Source organism: Ammospiza nelsoni, chromosome 19 (assembly GCF_027579445.1).
Source record: "Ammospiza nelsoni isolate bAmmNel1 chromosome 19, bAmmNel1.pri, whole genome shotgun sequence".
Classification (NCBI taxonomy): domain Eukaryota; kingdom Metazoa; phylum Chordata; class Aves; order Passeriformes; family Passerellidae; genus Ammospiza; species Ammospiza nelsoni.
In genome coordinates this window covers 10,518,901-10,533,383 of record NC_080651.1, presented here as the reverse complement: position 1 = coordinate 10,533,383, position 14,483 = coordinate 10,518,901, and the positions used below count along the sequence as shown (strand labels likewise).

Genomic DNA, 14,483 nt, shown 5'->3' with positions numbered 1-14,483 from the left:
CTGGCCCCAGGGGCTGATGGCATTTGTGCTCCCTCAGGTTCATGTCCCCACATCAACAGCATGGGGGTCCTCCCCCTGCTGTGTGCAATGCAAACAGGGGCTGCTGAGCCAATGCTGCCGTGTCTGTGCCTGCAAGGATGGGGCACCTGTGTGAGCTGGGGGAGAGGCCAGGGCTGCAGAGGGGGGATGTTGTTGGCAGCTCCATCAGGACGCTCTGGGACGCTGCCCTGGGCTGTGCAGCGCACTGGGGATGGATCAGCCCCTGCTCTGCTGCTCCTTCCTGTCTCCCCCAGGGCCCTTGCAGAGCCCCAGCCATGCTGTTTGCCCCCAGCCTGCCCACAGCCAGCCTGGGGCTGCTCACGGGGCTTTTCCGTGCTGAGCATTGGCCTGGGCGTGTTCTTGAGAGAGCCTGGGCAAGGAGCCTGGAGCCCCCAGGCCCTGGGCTGAGGCGTCAGCGCTGCCCCAGCAGTGCCCATGGCCTGTCCCTGCTGCAGCCCCGGCACTGCCACCCCCAGGGCTGTGCCCGGCCCCGAGAGCACTCAGGCCCTGCAGCAACACCAGGGCCACCAGGGCAGCGGGGCAGGGCCACGGCAGCAGCACTGGCAACACCAAGTGCTGCTGCTGCTGCTGTGCCAGCGCTGATCTGCCCCCAGCTCTGCACACAGACATTGCTCCTGCAGCTCCAGACAAGGCAACAAAAGGGTATTTTTGGAGAAAACTCTGCTGGGAGTACTTTTAGTTCCTTTAAACCCACCAAGGCAATAGCTCCTCATTGACACAGTCTGTGGCCACAGGGAAGGTGGAGAGAAACAAAATGAGAAATAGCGCAAAAAGTGACATTTCTCTGTGGACAATATGAAAAAAATAAAACAACAGTAAAAATCCTCCAAAATGAATCCAACAAGGAGTATCAAAGATCGCTTTTATTACAAGTGAGTTGCACAAATTGGCCAGCAGTTTAATGTTTGTGAAAGCATCCAGTCATCAGTGTCGACACGGCAGCCTTCAGCTCCTGGTTCCTCAGGCTGTAGATGATGGGGTTCAGGGCTGGAGGAACCACCAAGTACAGAACTGAAAGGACCAGATCCAGGGATGGGGAGGACATGGAGGGGGGCTTCAGGTAAGCACATACTGCAGAGTGCTGATGAACAGGGAGAGCACAGCCAGGTGAGGGAGGCAGGTGGAAAAGGCTTTGTGCCGTCCCTGCTCAGAGGGGATCCTCAGTACAGCCCTCATGATCTGCACATAGGAGAAAACAATGAACACAAAACAACCAAAACCTAAACTACCAGTAACTACAAGAAGCCCAAATTCCCTGAGGTTGGAATTTGAGCAGGAGAGCTTGAGGATCTGGGGGATTTCACAGAAGAACTGGCCCAGGGCATTGCCATGGCAAAGGGGCAGAGAAAATGTATTGGCTGTGTGCATGACAGCAGTGAGGAAGGCACTGGCCCAGGCATCTGCTGCCATGTGGGCACAAGCTCTGCTGCCCAGGAGGGTCCCGTAGTGCAGGGGTTTGCAGATGGACACGTAGCGGTCGTAGCACATGATGGTCAGCAGATAAAACTCTGATGCAAGGAAGAAGATGAGAATAAATAACTGTGCAGCACATCCAGTGTAGGAGATGCTCCTGGTGTCCCAGAGGGAATTGTGCATGGCTTTGGGGACAGTGGTGTAGATGGAGCCCAGGTCAGTGAGGGCCAGGTTGAGCAGGAAGAAGAACATGGGCGTGTGCAGGTGGTGGCCGCAGGCTACAGCGCTGATGATGAGGCCATTGCCCAGGAGGGCAGCCAGGGAGATGTCCAGCAAGAGGCAGAAGTGCAGGAGCTGCAGCTGCTACGTGTCTGCCAATGCCAGAAGGAGGAAGTGCCTGATGGAGCTGCTGTTGGACATTTGCTGGGGCTGCACATGGAGAACTGTAAGAAAGTAATCATGGAATAGTTGGGTTTGAAGAGGACTTTAAATATTCCAGCACAGCCAGGGGGCACTTCCCCCCCACTGCCTGCCCAGGGCTCTGCTGCCTGGAGCTGTCCCTGCCAGCAGCTGCTTCCCTGTGCCCAGGGCTGGGCCCTGCCAGTGCTGTCAGAGCCCAGCCCAGCCCAAGGGGCTTATTTCTGCCCTGCAGACACCTTTCAGCTTTGCTTCTGTAGTCTCTGATGGAAAAACCAGAGAAACCCTGAGGAGGCTGGAAAAATGACACTGATGCTGCCTCTAAGGGGCCCTGTGCTGATTTCTATCACTGCCCTGTTTGTTCAGATCAGAGAGATAATTTTTTAATTTTTCTTGACCTGAACTGAGAGATGAAAATCTACATGCAATTTTCCATCCAGGCAACCCACAGCAGTAGATTAAAAAGTAGGATTTTCCCTTTTATGCAGCCCCTACCTCTCTAAGCACCTTGTATAATCTACTTGGAAAAGTTCTGCAGTTAAATGCCATGCTGGGAGCAGTCCTGAACAATGCAGCACCCTCACCACACAAGGAGAACACTTCCAAGCCTTATCAGCTGTCTCCTCCCACCCAGATCTTGTCCCCCAGTGCTGGGAGCAGCTGCCAGGGCTGGCTGAGAGCTGTCCCTGGCAGGCAGCAGAGTCCCTGCCCCAGCACAGCGCCCTGGGCTGCAGGACCCTGCTCTGCAGGACAGCCCTGGGCACCCCTGGCTGCTCTAAAGAAGAGACAATCAGAGAATGTACTCACAGGGTCTGTAGACATTGGGATGTTCCTGCTTTAAGAGATGGCTCCAAGAGCTGCATCTGCATTGTCCTGCAGCCAGAGGTTCCTGTGCCAAGGGCTGGCAGTGATTCTGCCCCAGGCACTTCTCAGCCCCTTCCCAGACCTGACTGATTGAAGCTCTCTGTGCCTCAGTTCTGTGCCCGGGGTGGCTGCAGGCAGTGCCCCAGCCCTGCTGGGCTGGTAGAAAAGCTGCTCATCAAGAGCAATGTGCTTTTGAAGCTCTTCTTGGTTACCAGGAGCTGCCTCTGGGCCAGGAGCCCAGCCCAGCTCAGCAGCACAGACACAGCACCAGGACTTTAATGAGCCTCTGGGGCTTTGTGCTCAGGCCCTGAACATCAGTCCCTGAGAGGGAGCTGAAGAAACCTCTCCAGAACTTCAAGGCAGAATCCAACTCCAAAGTTTCTTGGATTTTTAATGGGTCCCACTGAGGGACACCACTGAGAAAGTGTCCCTAGGCCCCAGGCAGAGCAGAGAACTGCAGGCAGTGATGACAGGTGGGGACAAAGAGAAGCCAAGTCTTGGTACCCTGGGGCACAGCAGCAGGGTCTGTGCCACCAAGGGCTGGGAGGAGACACCTTGTCCTGAGGCCCTGGGGCCTCCTGGCACAGCCTCAGCCAGGCTGGGCAGTGTCAGCCCCTTGTCCTGCCCTCAGCATCCCCCCCCTAGCCCACATCCCAGAGGCCTCAAGGATCTGCTGGAAGGAGTCCCTGGGGAGCCTTGCTCAGGAATGGCCCTGGGGGCTCCTGAATGCTCCCAGGGACTGCAGGTTTTTCAAACGACTTTGGGTTTGGCTTTTGCCTTGGAGTCACTGAGAGATTTGTGCAATCCTGGCCTGCAATTATCTGCTGTAATCAGTCCCTGGAGAGGCTTTGTCTGTAACAGCACTCAGTGGGGCTCATTGCTACTTCAAGGTACTTCAGTTATTTTAAGGTACTTGGTGTTTCCCTTTTTATACATACTCTGTGAGAGGTTTGTGCAATCATGGCCCCAATTATCTGCTTTAATGAGCCCTTGGAGAGCTTTGTACTGACACTCAGTGGGGCTCATTAATGCCTTTAGATGATCAAGGTTTTTAAGGTACTTTATGGATTTAAGAATACTTTTAGGTACTTTTAAGATTTTCCTTCCCATACTGTGTCTCTGAGAGGTTTTTGTGCCATCCTGGCCTCCAGTTCTCTCCTCCAAGGAGTCCATGAGGATCCTGTGTTGGGTATCTTCCCCCTTTCTATTTTACAACAAAGATGGAACTGAAAGAATTTTGTAAGACTTTCTAAGATCATTGAAACAAACGTGGGACAATTAACAATACAACAACAATCACTAAGAGAATTAATAGTCCTGTTTTAGCTCGACATCATCCAACCCTTTAATCTCTAGGATTGGAAGTGTTTATTGAACCCGTCTTAGTTTTCCATGTGAAGCTTCTTGAAGCTTTCTTCCCTCAGGACCTGAGTGCTCTTGTGGATTTACTCTCTGCGGCTGGAGAGGTTCATGCAACACATCCCTCAGAGTCTACACAGCCATGCCCATGTGCCCAGAGTAAAAACTCTATCACTGTTCTACAAGGTGGCATGTCTGATGGTCTTTATGTCTCAGAGCAGGCCCTCCCTCAATGTGAGAGAGGTAGCATTGGTTTGCTTATTAAACAGGCACCCAAGATGCTCTAATTGTCTTAAAGCTTTAGCTGCAGCCACCCAAGGTAGTCCAAATTGGGGGTGCTACCATCTGGTACCTGGATTAAAGCTTGCAAAGCCATCTCTTTGATATCATCCAATACTTCTCTGGTGATACCTGCTACTTGATCATCTGGTAGGCTGTGTTGTCCTTCTGCAGCTAGATGGTTGATTGTCAATTCCACCCTTGTGTCATCAATAGCATAGTCTGCTATTAATTGGTTTACTGAACACTTCCATCCCCCTTCCCACAGGGTGTCTTCTGTAGGTGACAGAAACATGGTCATAATACATTTTAAATCATAGGGAGTTAAGACATGTGCTGTAAACATGGCCCTAATTATGTCATTAAAACAAGGTAAGTCCTACCTATGGTCTTTAGCTGCCCTACACAGATCCTTTGATTTCCTCGTAAACCAATGGCCGATACTTGGGATTCTGCCCCCTTCTTTCATAACATATGGGGGCAACGAGGAGTTTTGAGGCTATTTGCCAGTCTCCTTCCTTAACTGCCTTTTTCTGCATCCTTTCCTAAGGATCTTCTGGGGTTGAGGAGCAAGGTGACTCTGTGGAATCCAAACTGTCTTCTGGGGAGGAAGAATAACTTTGAGCAGAACATTTGGGTTAGAAATACCATGACCGTTGGGCTTAGTATCTGTGATCATGGGGTTATATTGTTGCCGGAGGGTGAGGTAAAGGGCACTGCCATTTTTTCACGCATTTGGGAGGAAGGGCCTTGATTTAGGATGGTGGACTTCCAGGGTGGAGTTCTGGAGGCATGCCCCAGGGTGAGGTGGAATGATTGACAGTGGGGCATGACCCGCAGTTGTGGTTGTGTAGGCTGGAGGTTTGTTCAGGGCAGAAGAGAAGGTTGTGGTAGCAGGAAGTGGAGGAGCCAAGATGGAGAGAGGATGGTCAGGCTCCCAAACCACATTCGACCTCCTTCCATCTTAACTCTCCTGGGCATGTTGCTCCAAGACAGCATGGTCAATGCCATCTTGGACCATTGTGGAAGGTCTGAGAAAGGCAGGTTTGAGGGGAAGTCCCGAGTTAGGAGTGAGCAACAGATTGAGTTTTCAACACACTGCTTGCTGGTCAAGGGTGGTATGGAAGATGAGGAGCATGCAGGGTGCAATGGGGTCCCTTTTGATCGAAAGGTTGTACAACTTAACTCCCACTGACTCCCAAAATTCAGTGGCATGAATTTCACCAGCAGAGGCATCGGGAAAATATTTAATCATCCATCTCATTATTGATTTTATTTGGTTTTTTGAAAATATTATGTCATGATCAGTTGGAATTAAAGCATCCATATATGCTCCTTTCTACTTTGGACATTTGGCTGCCCATTTTTCTCTTTCTTTGCCCTATGGGTAAGAGCCACCGGAACACCCCAAATCAATAATGGGATGTGGGTGCATATTGTAAAAACAAAGTGGCAAAATGGGCAATAAATGTCTTGCATTTCCCCAAATCCACCTGCAATCCTATGCAGGTGAAACCGTTGTTGTCCCTGCAGATCCTGGGCAAGGTCTCTCAAAGGAATGATGAATCTGCTGGGCCTGACACAATCCAAAATCCCAGGGAGCACTGGCCTATCCATCAGCTAACCCCAGCTGCCGTGACTGACACAGGGAGCCCTGAATGTCATGGTCTCTGTTCGCATGCCAAATGTCACAGTGAGGGTGGCTGTGAGAAACCTCTCTGGTTCCCTGACTTCAGTGTGAGGGTGGTGAAAATGAAAAGGAGCAGGATCAATGGAGTTGTTTAAAAGGAGCTTTAATAACAGGGTGAGAAACAATAAACATGGAGAAGTCGAGCACAGTACATCAGGCAGGATCGAAAGACCCTACATTTCATAAGGCCCCAAAGTGTCCAAATGGTCTCCATGGTTCCTCAAGAATGGTCTCTGTGGTTCCTCAAGACTCCACAGTGTCACAATGGCCCCTTGGATCCATGGTACTCACAGTGTCACAAGGATCCCCTTGGTTCTAAAAGTTCCTACAGTGTAACAATGCCCTTTGGCTACGCAACCCCCCACCGTGTCACAATGGTCCCTATAGGAAGGCAACAACCAAGCCCCAGTGGTGGAGGGGCAGATGAGAGGCAGTCACCAGAGGCCAAGTCTAGCCAGACTTGACTGTATTGGCAGATTTTTTTTGGAGAGTAACGCTTGAATATGTGGAATTTTAGAGGTGGAATCCTAATTTTGGCCATGGGTGCCTAGACAAGAACAACAGTTCTTTCCCATAGGAATAAAAGCACTGAGCCCCAGTGCTTCACAGTCAGATGGGAGGGACCCTTGGTATGTCAAATTCAGTGGGACCTGTCAGACAGCCCCCAGGAGTCCAAACCAGGCAGACCTGTTCCATGTTCCATTGACTTCATGCGTCCTAACACTGTCACAGTGGTCTCCTTGATTCCATGAGGTCTGGCAATGTCACAATGGCTTCTTGGTTTCATGAGCCCCAACAGAGTCACAAGGGTCCATCTGCCCCACGCAGCCCCACTATGAAAAAATGGCTCCTTGTTTCTATTTTAAATCAATCCAAATCAAACCACAGTTTGATCACTGATCCTTGCTTCCATAGGGCCCATGATTTGCACAGTGGTCTTCTTGATTCCATGATTTCTGGATTCCACAGTCTCACCATAGTTTTCTTGGATCTCCATTGTCACAAATGACCCATGGTTCCATGAGGTTCTGTAGTGTCACCGTGGTCGCTGTCAGAGGCTGGATGAGATCGATGTCCTGAGACACCTTGGGATGCTCAGAATGCCCATGTGGGGCCAGGGCCGGGTCAGGCCTTGGTTTGTGGTGGAACAGAGCCCCGCCCCCAGCCCTGGCCTGACAGAGCTGTCAATCACACAGCAGGGGCAGTTATAACCAAGCTCTGATTGGCTGATCTGTCAATCAATCACACGCTAGCAGCTGGTGCTACTCTGGCTCTTATTGGACAAGCAAATGGCAGTCCCACCCCAGGGCCCGGCCCATGAAAGCCCAGGGGGTTAAAAGCCAGAGCACGAGGCCAGCCCAGGGTCTGGATCCTGCCTTCTACTGGGTTTCCTCTGTTAGCGGTGCTAAAACCCAAGCTGTTGTTACCCATGTGTGTGTCTTTTTATGGATCTTCTGTCTTTCTGTTGTTTTCTATTTCTTCTCCTTCTAATCCTACTTATCTGGAACATTTTTGGGTAACTTTACTTGTTAAGGGTTAAAGGATTTTAGGTTAAATGTGTGGGAATCCAGGGCACAGGGAATATTTCTCTGTCTGCTCTGAGGGGTCCTGATGCCCAGAGAAACACTGCCTTTAACCTTCCCCCATGGAGAGGACTTCCAGTACTTTGAGACAGATTACAATTTACCAAAGTCTGAAATAGATTAGAGGGTAGTATAGCATGTCCCTTGGGTGAGAAATTTAGGTTTTGGGATTTTTAATATGATGTAGATAGGAAGCAAGATGGAGGAATTTGGATCTAATCCCTGTCTTCTTCTTCATCTAGTCCATTTTCTGCAGTGTTGGTGGCTCAGGGTGATTGGTCAAGGAAAGCACAGTGCAGAGGTTACATGGATAGTCCAAGGATAAGTTATTGGTTGATAAGAAGAAATAATGTACGTTTTAAGAGTTAATTGGGTGAGACAACTTTAAAAGACCTTAAAACCGTACATTTTAGAGCCATTTTGCGGTGCTTTTCCAGCAAGAGGAGCCTGGTGTGGACAGCATGCAAAACTTCAGATACGATAACAATAAACAAGAAGGTGAAGACCAAAAAAGTCCTGTGCATCTCCTTTTACCTGGTACAGAACTGCTACAGGAGGGTTTCCCCCATCCAGGGAAACCCCGGAAGGGCCCAAAATAAACAATAATAATTGGTAACCTGACGATGTTTGTAATAAGTTGTTTTTTTTTCCATGAAGTTGTTTACTAAAGGGTGTTGTCTTAATTGCCAATCATGCGAAATGGTTTGATTAAATGAGGAGTGAGATCCACCCGTAGCAAACCAAGATATAAAAGAAGAGGATTGAATAAATGGGTGGCTTTTAGCCCTTAGCCTTCTGATCTTAGTCTGTGTCATCTCTGACACAACGGTGACATTTGGGGATCTGTGGGGGCAGTTGGGGATCCTTTCTGCATCTTATGACCCAAGAGGATCTTCTCTAATAAACTTTGCCTGAAGCTCCCACTGTGCCCATGAAAGGAACCCCTGTGAATGTCTGGGACATCCTGGGTCTTTGGCAGCCTGGGGACTCCTGGGATGTCACCGTGGAGCCCCCGTGAGTGCCTGTGACAGATCAGTGCCTTTGCAGCACAAGGTGCCCTGGGATGTCACCATGGAATGGCTGTGACTGCCTCTGACCACAGGGCTCTTTACCATCCCCAGAAAGCCCTGGGAGGTCTCCATGGAGCCCCTGTCTGTGCCTGTGACATTCCAGCCCTGGAACAGCCTGGAGACTCCTGGAAAGTCCCCATGGAAACCCTCTCAGGGCCCGTGAAAAATCTGATCCTCAGCAGGCAACCATCACCAGGACCCTGTTGCTATGGTCAGTTTCCATGGCAACCATCACCAGGACCCTGTTGCTATGGTCAGTTTCCATGGCAACCATCACCAGGACCCTGTTGCTATGGTCAGTTTCCATGGCAGCCATCACCAGCTCCCTGTTGCTATGGTCAGTTTCCATGGCAGCTCCATGGAGACCCCATGCCAGGGGTGGTTGTCATGGACACCAGCTCAGGCCTGCAGCCAGAGACCGTTGCCATGGCAACCATTGGCAGCCCCATCCCCAGGCTCATGGGATCCCAGAACCACAGAACTGGCTGAGCTGGGAGGGACCCATCAGGATCCTCCAGTCCAACTGCTGGCCCTGCACAGGACACCCCAACAATGCCAGCCTGGGCCTGGCAGCGCTGTCCAAACGCTGCTGGAGCTCAGAGAGCCCTGGAGCTGGGACCCTTCCCTGAGGAGCCTGGGCAGGGCCCCAGCAGCCTCTGGGCAAAAGCCTTTTCCTGACATCCAACCTGAGCCTGCCCTGACTCAGCTGCAGCCGTTCCCTCCACTCCTGTCCCTGGGCCCCAGAGGGAAGAGGTTCCCACAGCCCCAGCCAGGGACCCGCTCCCAAGGCTGCTGCCATGGCCACCAGGGCTGGCACCAGCTGGGATGCTCGGTTTCCATGGGCCAGGGTTCAGGAATGGGATTGTCCAATTTCCTGCTCCTGCTAAAACTGTGCTGCCCTCGCTGCCCTCCTGCCTCCCATGGAAAGCACAAAAGGCAAAGATCCTGGCCTGGGATAAGAACAATTTATTGGTAACAGCAACGAGATAAGGAACAAACGGAACAGAAACAATATTGATAACAGAAGGGAAAAATAAAACTTGGACAGGGAAAACTACAACACAACTTCCTGGCTCTTCCCAACAACATATATCGCCCACATGGAAAGGACACCCTTCTCCTCAGGGAGAGAGAGAGTCCCTTTCCTGCCCCTGGCAATGACCTGAGGTGGGAGTGAATGTAATGACATGTCCATGGCCTTGAGGGTGTCATTGACAGGGGAAGGAATAGGGACAGGGGTCTTCCCAGCATGGATCACAAGGAACATGGGTCACCCGGGCTCTTCCGAACATGGTTTTCTCATAGGGAACGAAGCTGGAGCTGTGCCTGAAGCTGTTCCTGCAGCTGGGGTATTTGCAGCTTCCCTTACCGGTGCCTCCGTTGGTGTCTGGTCAAGTCAGAGCTGCTGGTGAACCTCTTCCCACATGTGGTGCACTGTTAGGGCCTCTCCACCGTGTGGATGCATAGGTAGGTGACAAGGTGGGAGTTTCTCTTGAAGCCCTTCCCACACTCAGGGCAGCGGAAGGACCTCTCATCTGTGTGAATCCACTCATGCAGGAAGAGATTTGAGCTGCTCTGAAACCTCTTCGCACAGGTGGGGCACTTGTAGCGCCTCTCCCCAGTGTGGATGCACTGGTGCCTGATGAGGTTGGAGTTATTCTTGAAGCCTTTCCCACACTCAGGGCAGCAAAAGGGCTTCTCCTCTGTGTGAATCTGCTGCTGCTGGAGGAGATTGGAGCTTCTCAGAAACCTCTTCCCACACTCGGGACACTTGCAGGGCCTCTCCCCAGTGTGGATGCGTTGGTGGATGGCGAGAGCAGAGCTGCAGCTGAAGCCCTTCCCATTCTCCCCACACTTGTAGGGCCATTCCCCAGTGTGGATCATCTGGTGGCTGATCAGGGTGCTGCTCTGCCTGAAGCTCTTCCCACGTTCCAAGCACTTGTAGGGTTTCTCCCCATTGTAAAGCTACTCCTGGGCCACCAGCTCTGAGCTCTGGAAGGAGCTCTGCCCACCTTCCTGGCACCGGATGAGTCTTTTCTCCTTAGAGCATACTGGGCTGGGCTTGGAGCCCCTCCTGCTGCAGGATCTCTGGGACTTGTCCTCCCTGTTCAAATTCTGCACCGTGGAGCCACTCAAAAGAGCCTCTTCCATGAGGTTCTGCTGTGGGGATTTGTCCTCGCTGGTCTCCATCCTCAGCTTCTTGTCCGGGGGAAGAAGGACGAGGATGGGATTTGCCTCCGTGCCAGAGGGAAGGGGAAGGAGATCCCCCCAGTGCATCCCTGGCAGGATGGGGTTGTCCTGCAGCCAGGGGCCATGCTGGGCTGGGAGATTGAGCAGGAGAGAGGGGAAAAGGGGCACTGACTTCCTCCTCACCTGCCTGGGTATCCTGGGACCAGGATTCCTCTTCCTTGAAGCCACTTCCTCCATCTGGCAAAGGTTTGGGGATTGGAAATCCTGTTTTTGGAGGAAAATAACAGATGGGCACATTGTTTTTTGTACTGGGTTGAAGGCAACCCTGGGAAAGGGTCTAAGCCAGAATTACAATTTGATTAGAAAATTAAGATCAGGGCAATGATACAGAAACATTGCCTTAAACTGACAGTCAGGAAATAATCTGACACTCAGGTCAGGGTGGTGGCAGCAGTCCCATTAAATGGTGGCTTCAGTCCTGTTGGAGAGATGAACGTGATTCTGTCGAAGCAGTGATCTTGTAGAAGGGTCTGGTCTTCCTCTGAAGGTCCAGTAGTGGTTCTGCAGCTCTTGTCCTCTGGGAATCCAGTAGGCAAGCTGCTCCTGGGGTTGCCAGCCTCAGCTTATATGCAGGCAGGAATGCTTGGATCCTCGCCCTGGGCGGAGCATCCCACAATGGGATGATGGAATATTATCAGTCCTGCAGTGACACTCAATGGCCCATTAGCAGAAGATATCTCCCCTGGAGGGCATTATCAGGGGTGAGTCATGCAAGAGATAAAGAACACTGCCCCACCTGTTTATAGCAGTTGATGAAGATGGGGATTGAAAACATGCATTTGGCTACATCTTGCATTGCAGCCTGAAACAGTGGGGTAATCCCTGCTCCCCTTACCCAAACTGGCTCAGGTGTAAAACCCCCACCCTGGGAAGGCCACACACACAGGGGACAATGTCACACTTGGCCTGCTGCAGGGGAGGTCTCTGCCCCTGTCACTCCCTTGCTCTCTCCTCTTCTTTATCTTTCCACCTCTCTCTCTACCTCACATTTACTGTTTAATAACATCCATTTTGGATTTGGTCTCGTTAGCACCTAATTTGTGCAGAGGCATCTCTCTAACAATTTTCTTGACTGTATTGCAATATTATTTTGGCACAGTGAATTCATGGCACTGTTGTCTGAACCCAAGTGCCTTTGTCAAGTGCATGGTTCCCTTCTCTGAGGAGGTTGGGGTTCTTTCTGGAAGAAGTCTTGGAAACTTTGAAACACTCCCTCCTTCCTCCTTGGGAACTTATGGGAGAACTGATGAGGAAAATGGCTGTTGTGGGTGGCCACTGGAAAAAAAAATTTTGTTGTCCTTCCTTGAAAAGTTGGTTAAAATCACTGGAGTAAAGGGAGCAAATGATAGCAGTGAGACTGACAGGGTTCATTCACCCCACGGTGAGGAACACAAGGCTGCTGAAAGTCCCATTAGAAGCCCAGCTCAAGTAGCTAAATTCCCAAATAACTCCAGCCAAAGGTCTCCAGGAGGATTCTTTTGGGGAGTGTTCAGAGCCAGCAGATCCTGGGCTCGAGCCCCGGATATCTCTTGGCTCCCCAAGAGGAGCTTTTTCGGAGGTGAGGAGCCGCGATCACCCTCGGGAGGGTCCTTGGTGGTCCACGTGGGGATGGCCCAGTACCGACAGGGCGGGACATTGGTTTTGGGGATCCCCATGAGAGTCAGGGCTGTGGAACGGGGGACCAGCGGGGCGAGGAGAGGGGAAGGGGCGATACCGGAGCTGGGGGACCCCCGGCAGACAGGAGATGAGGCGGGGACGGGACCCCTGACCCTGACAGGGGTGTCCTGGGGTGACTTCATGATGCTCGTACCCCATCGGTCTGTTCAGGCCAGAAATGAGTTCTGCACCTTGAAGGCTGGTTCTGAAAGCAAAGGGGAGGAGGAAGAAGCTGCAGTTTGTTTTCATACACTTCATTTACTCCTCCACATTCCAGCTCCTGGATGGACAGGATGGACAGACAGACAGTGGTATGGAGCTCTCCTTTGCTTTTAGTTAGTTTTTAGCTCGCTGAGGCAGAGAAGTTCCCTGGACTGTGATTTTTCTTTTTCTTTGGAGCTGTTTAAATCTGCTCTGTACTGAACACCCAGAACACCACTGGCACCTTGCACCTGTGGCCCACCTGGCAGAGCCTGGGCCCTGGCATTTCCAGCAGGAGAGGGACTGATAAGAGACTGATAAGAGACTGATAAGTGACTGAGTGAGCCGAGCTGAGCTACTGCCCACAGAGGGACTTTCTGAGTTTTTCATCTCTTTTGGAGCGGCAAGAGGTCTTGTTGCTTAATATTGTTCATTTGTTTGGCTGTTGAATGCTTTGCCTGTAAAATGAACAGGTTTTTTGCACTTTTCTCCAGGGAAATATTTTCCCAAACTGGCTGGGGGTTGGGCTACTGAAATCTGCTTTCTAGAGGAAACCCCTTTTGGAGCTTTTCAACCAAATTTGCCCTAAACCAGTACAGGGTAGTGGAAAGAAGGGGGAACCCCAAGTGACTGGATTGAGGGGAGGCTGGAGAGGGGGACCTTGGGACCCCAGAACCTCCCAGAATCCCTAAGCAGGACCCTGGAGAAGAAGGATCCCCAGGACCCATGGGATCCCCACCAGCCCTGAGATGCAGGACCACCAGAACCCGAGAGGGATGAGAGTGGAAATGGGAAACTCCTGGTGGCTTTTTTTGATTCACTTGATTTTTGGACATCAGGTGACTTCTAGATATGGACTTGGGCAAGAGGAATCCCCAACTGAAGGCATTCACACCTTGCTTTTCCCCAAACCAAGATTTTCTACAAACCATCCCACTGTGACATCCCCCCTGTCCTGCTCTGGGTGAGCTCAGTCCCAAACCTGACCCTGATCCTGGTTTCAATCTCACTCCATGTTTAGACACACTCACAGTTCTGTATTTTATCTCATCCCAGTGCCAGACTTATCTAGCCCCAGACCCAATCCCAGCCCCAGGCCTAAAGCCAATCCCATGTCTAACCATAACCCTAATCCCAGCTCTAATCCATATCTCAGCCCCAACTCCAACCCAGCCCCAATTCCAGCCCCTTCCTAAATCCTCAGCCCCAAACCAAATCCCAGGTTCAGCCCTTCTGGTGGTTTGCGGGTGTCTGTGTCCCTTTGACCCCGATGATGTTTGGGTGGGGTCACAGCAGGGCTGAGAGGGACAGAGACCCCCCGGCCTCCCCAGGTGTGAGAAGGTCAGAGAGCCCCCCCAGCCCTGAGCACCCTCAGCGGTGAGAGGGACACAGAGCCCCTGGTGCCCAGCCCTGCACAGGCATTGCCTGAGGCCAGAGGGATGGAGACCCCCCGAGCATCCCCCAGGGTGAGGGGACCCCCAAGCATCCCCTGGGCTGAGAGAGACAGAGACTGCCCCGAGCACCCCCGGCAGAGGGGTGAGAGGGAGGGAGACCCCCCAGGCATTTCCTGGGGTGAGAATGATGGAGACCCCCTGGGGAATGGCCTGGGATGAGAGGGACAGGGAGACCCCCTGGGGAATG

The 14,483-nt window shown here is 51.8% G+C and overlaps 1 protein-coding gene across 1 annotated transcript; it reads right to left on the bottom strand.

Annotated features, from left to right (window-relative positions):
• Positions 1-10,172: 10,172 nt before the first annotated feature.
• On the bottom strand, positions 10,173-10,619 carry LOC132082061 (zinc finger protein 239-like). The gene has a single exon (XM_059486114.1). The coding sequence runs from the start codon at positions 10,617-10,619 to the stop codon at positions 10,173-10,175; it is 447 nt and encodes a 148-aa protein (XP_059342097.1).
• Positions 10,620-14,483: the final 3,864 nt, after the last annotated feature.

Bases quoted from the DNA above. Each gene is read 5' to 3' on its own strand.
- LOC132082061 (XM_059486114.1), bottom strand. From the start codon at position 10,619: ATGATCCACACTGGGGAATGGCCCTACAAGTGTGGGGAGAATGGGAAG.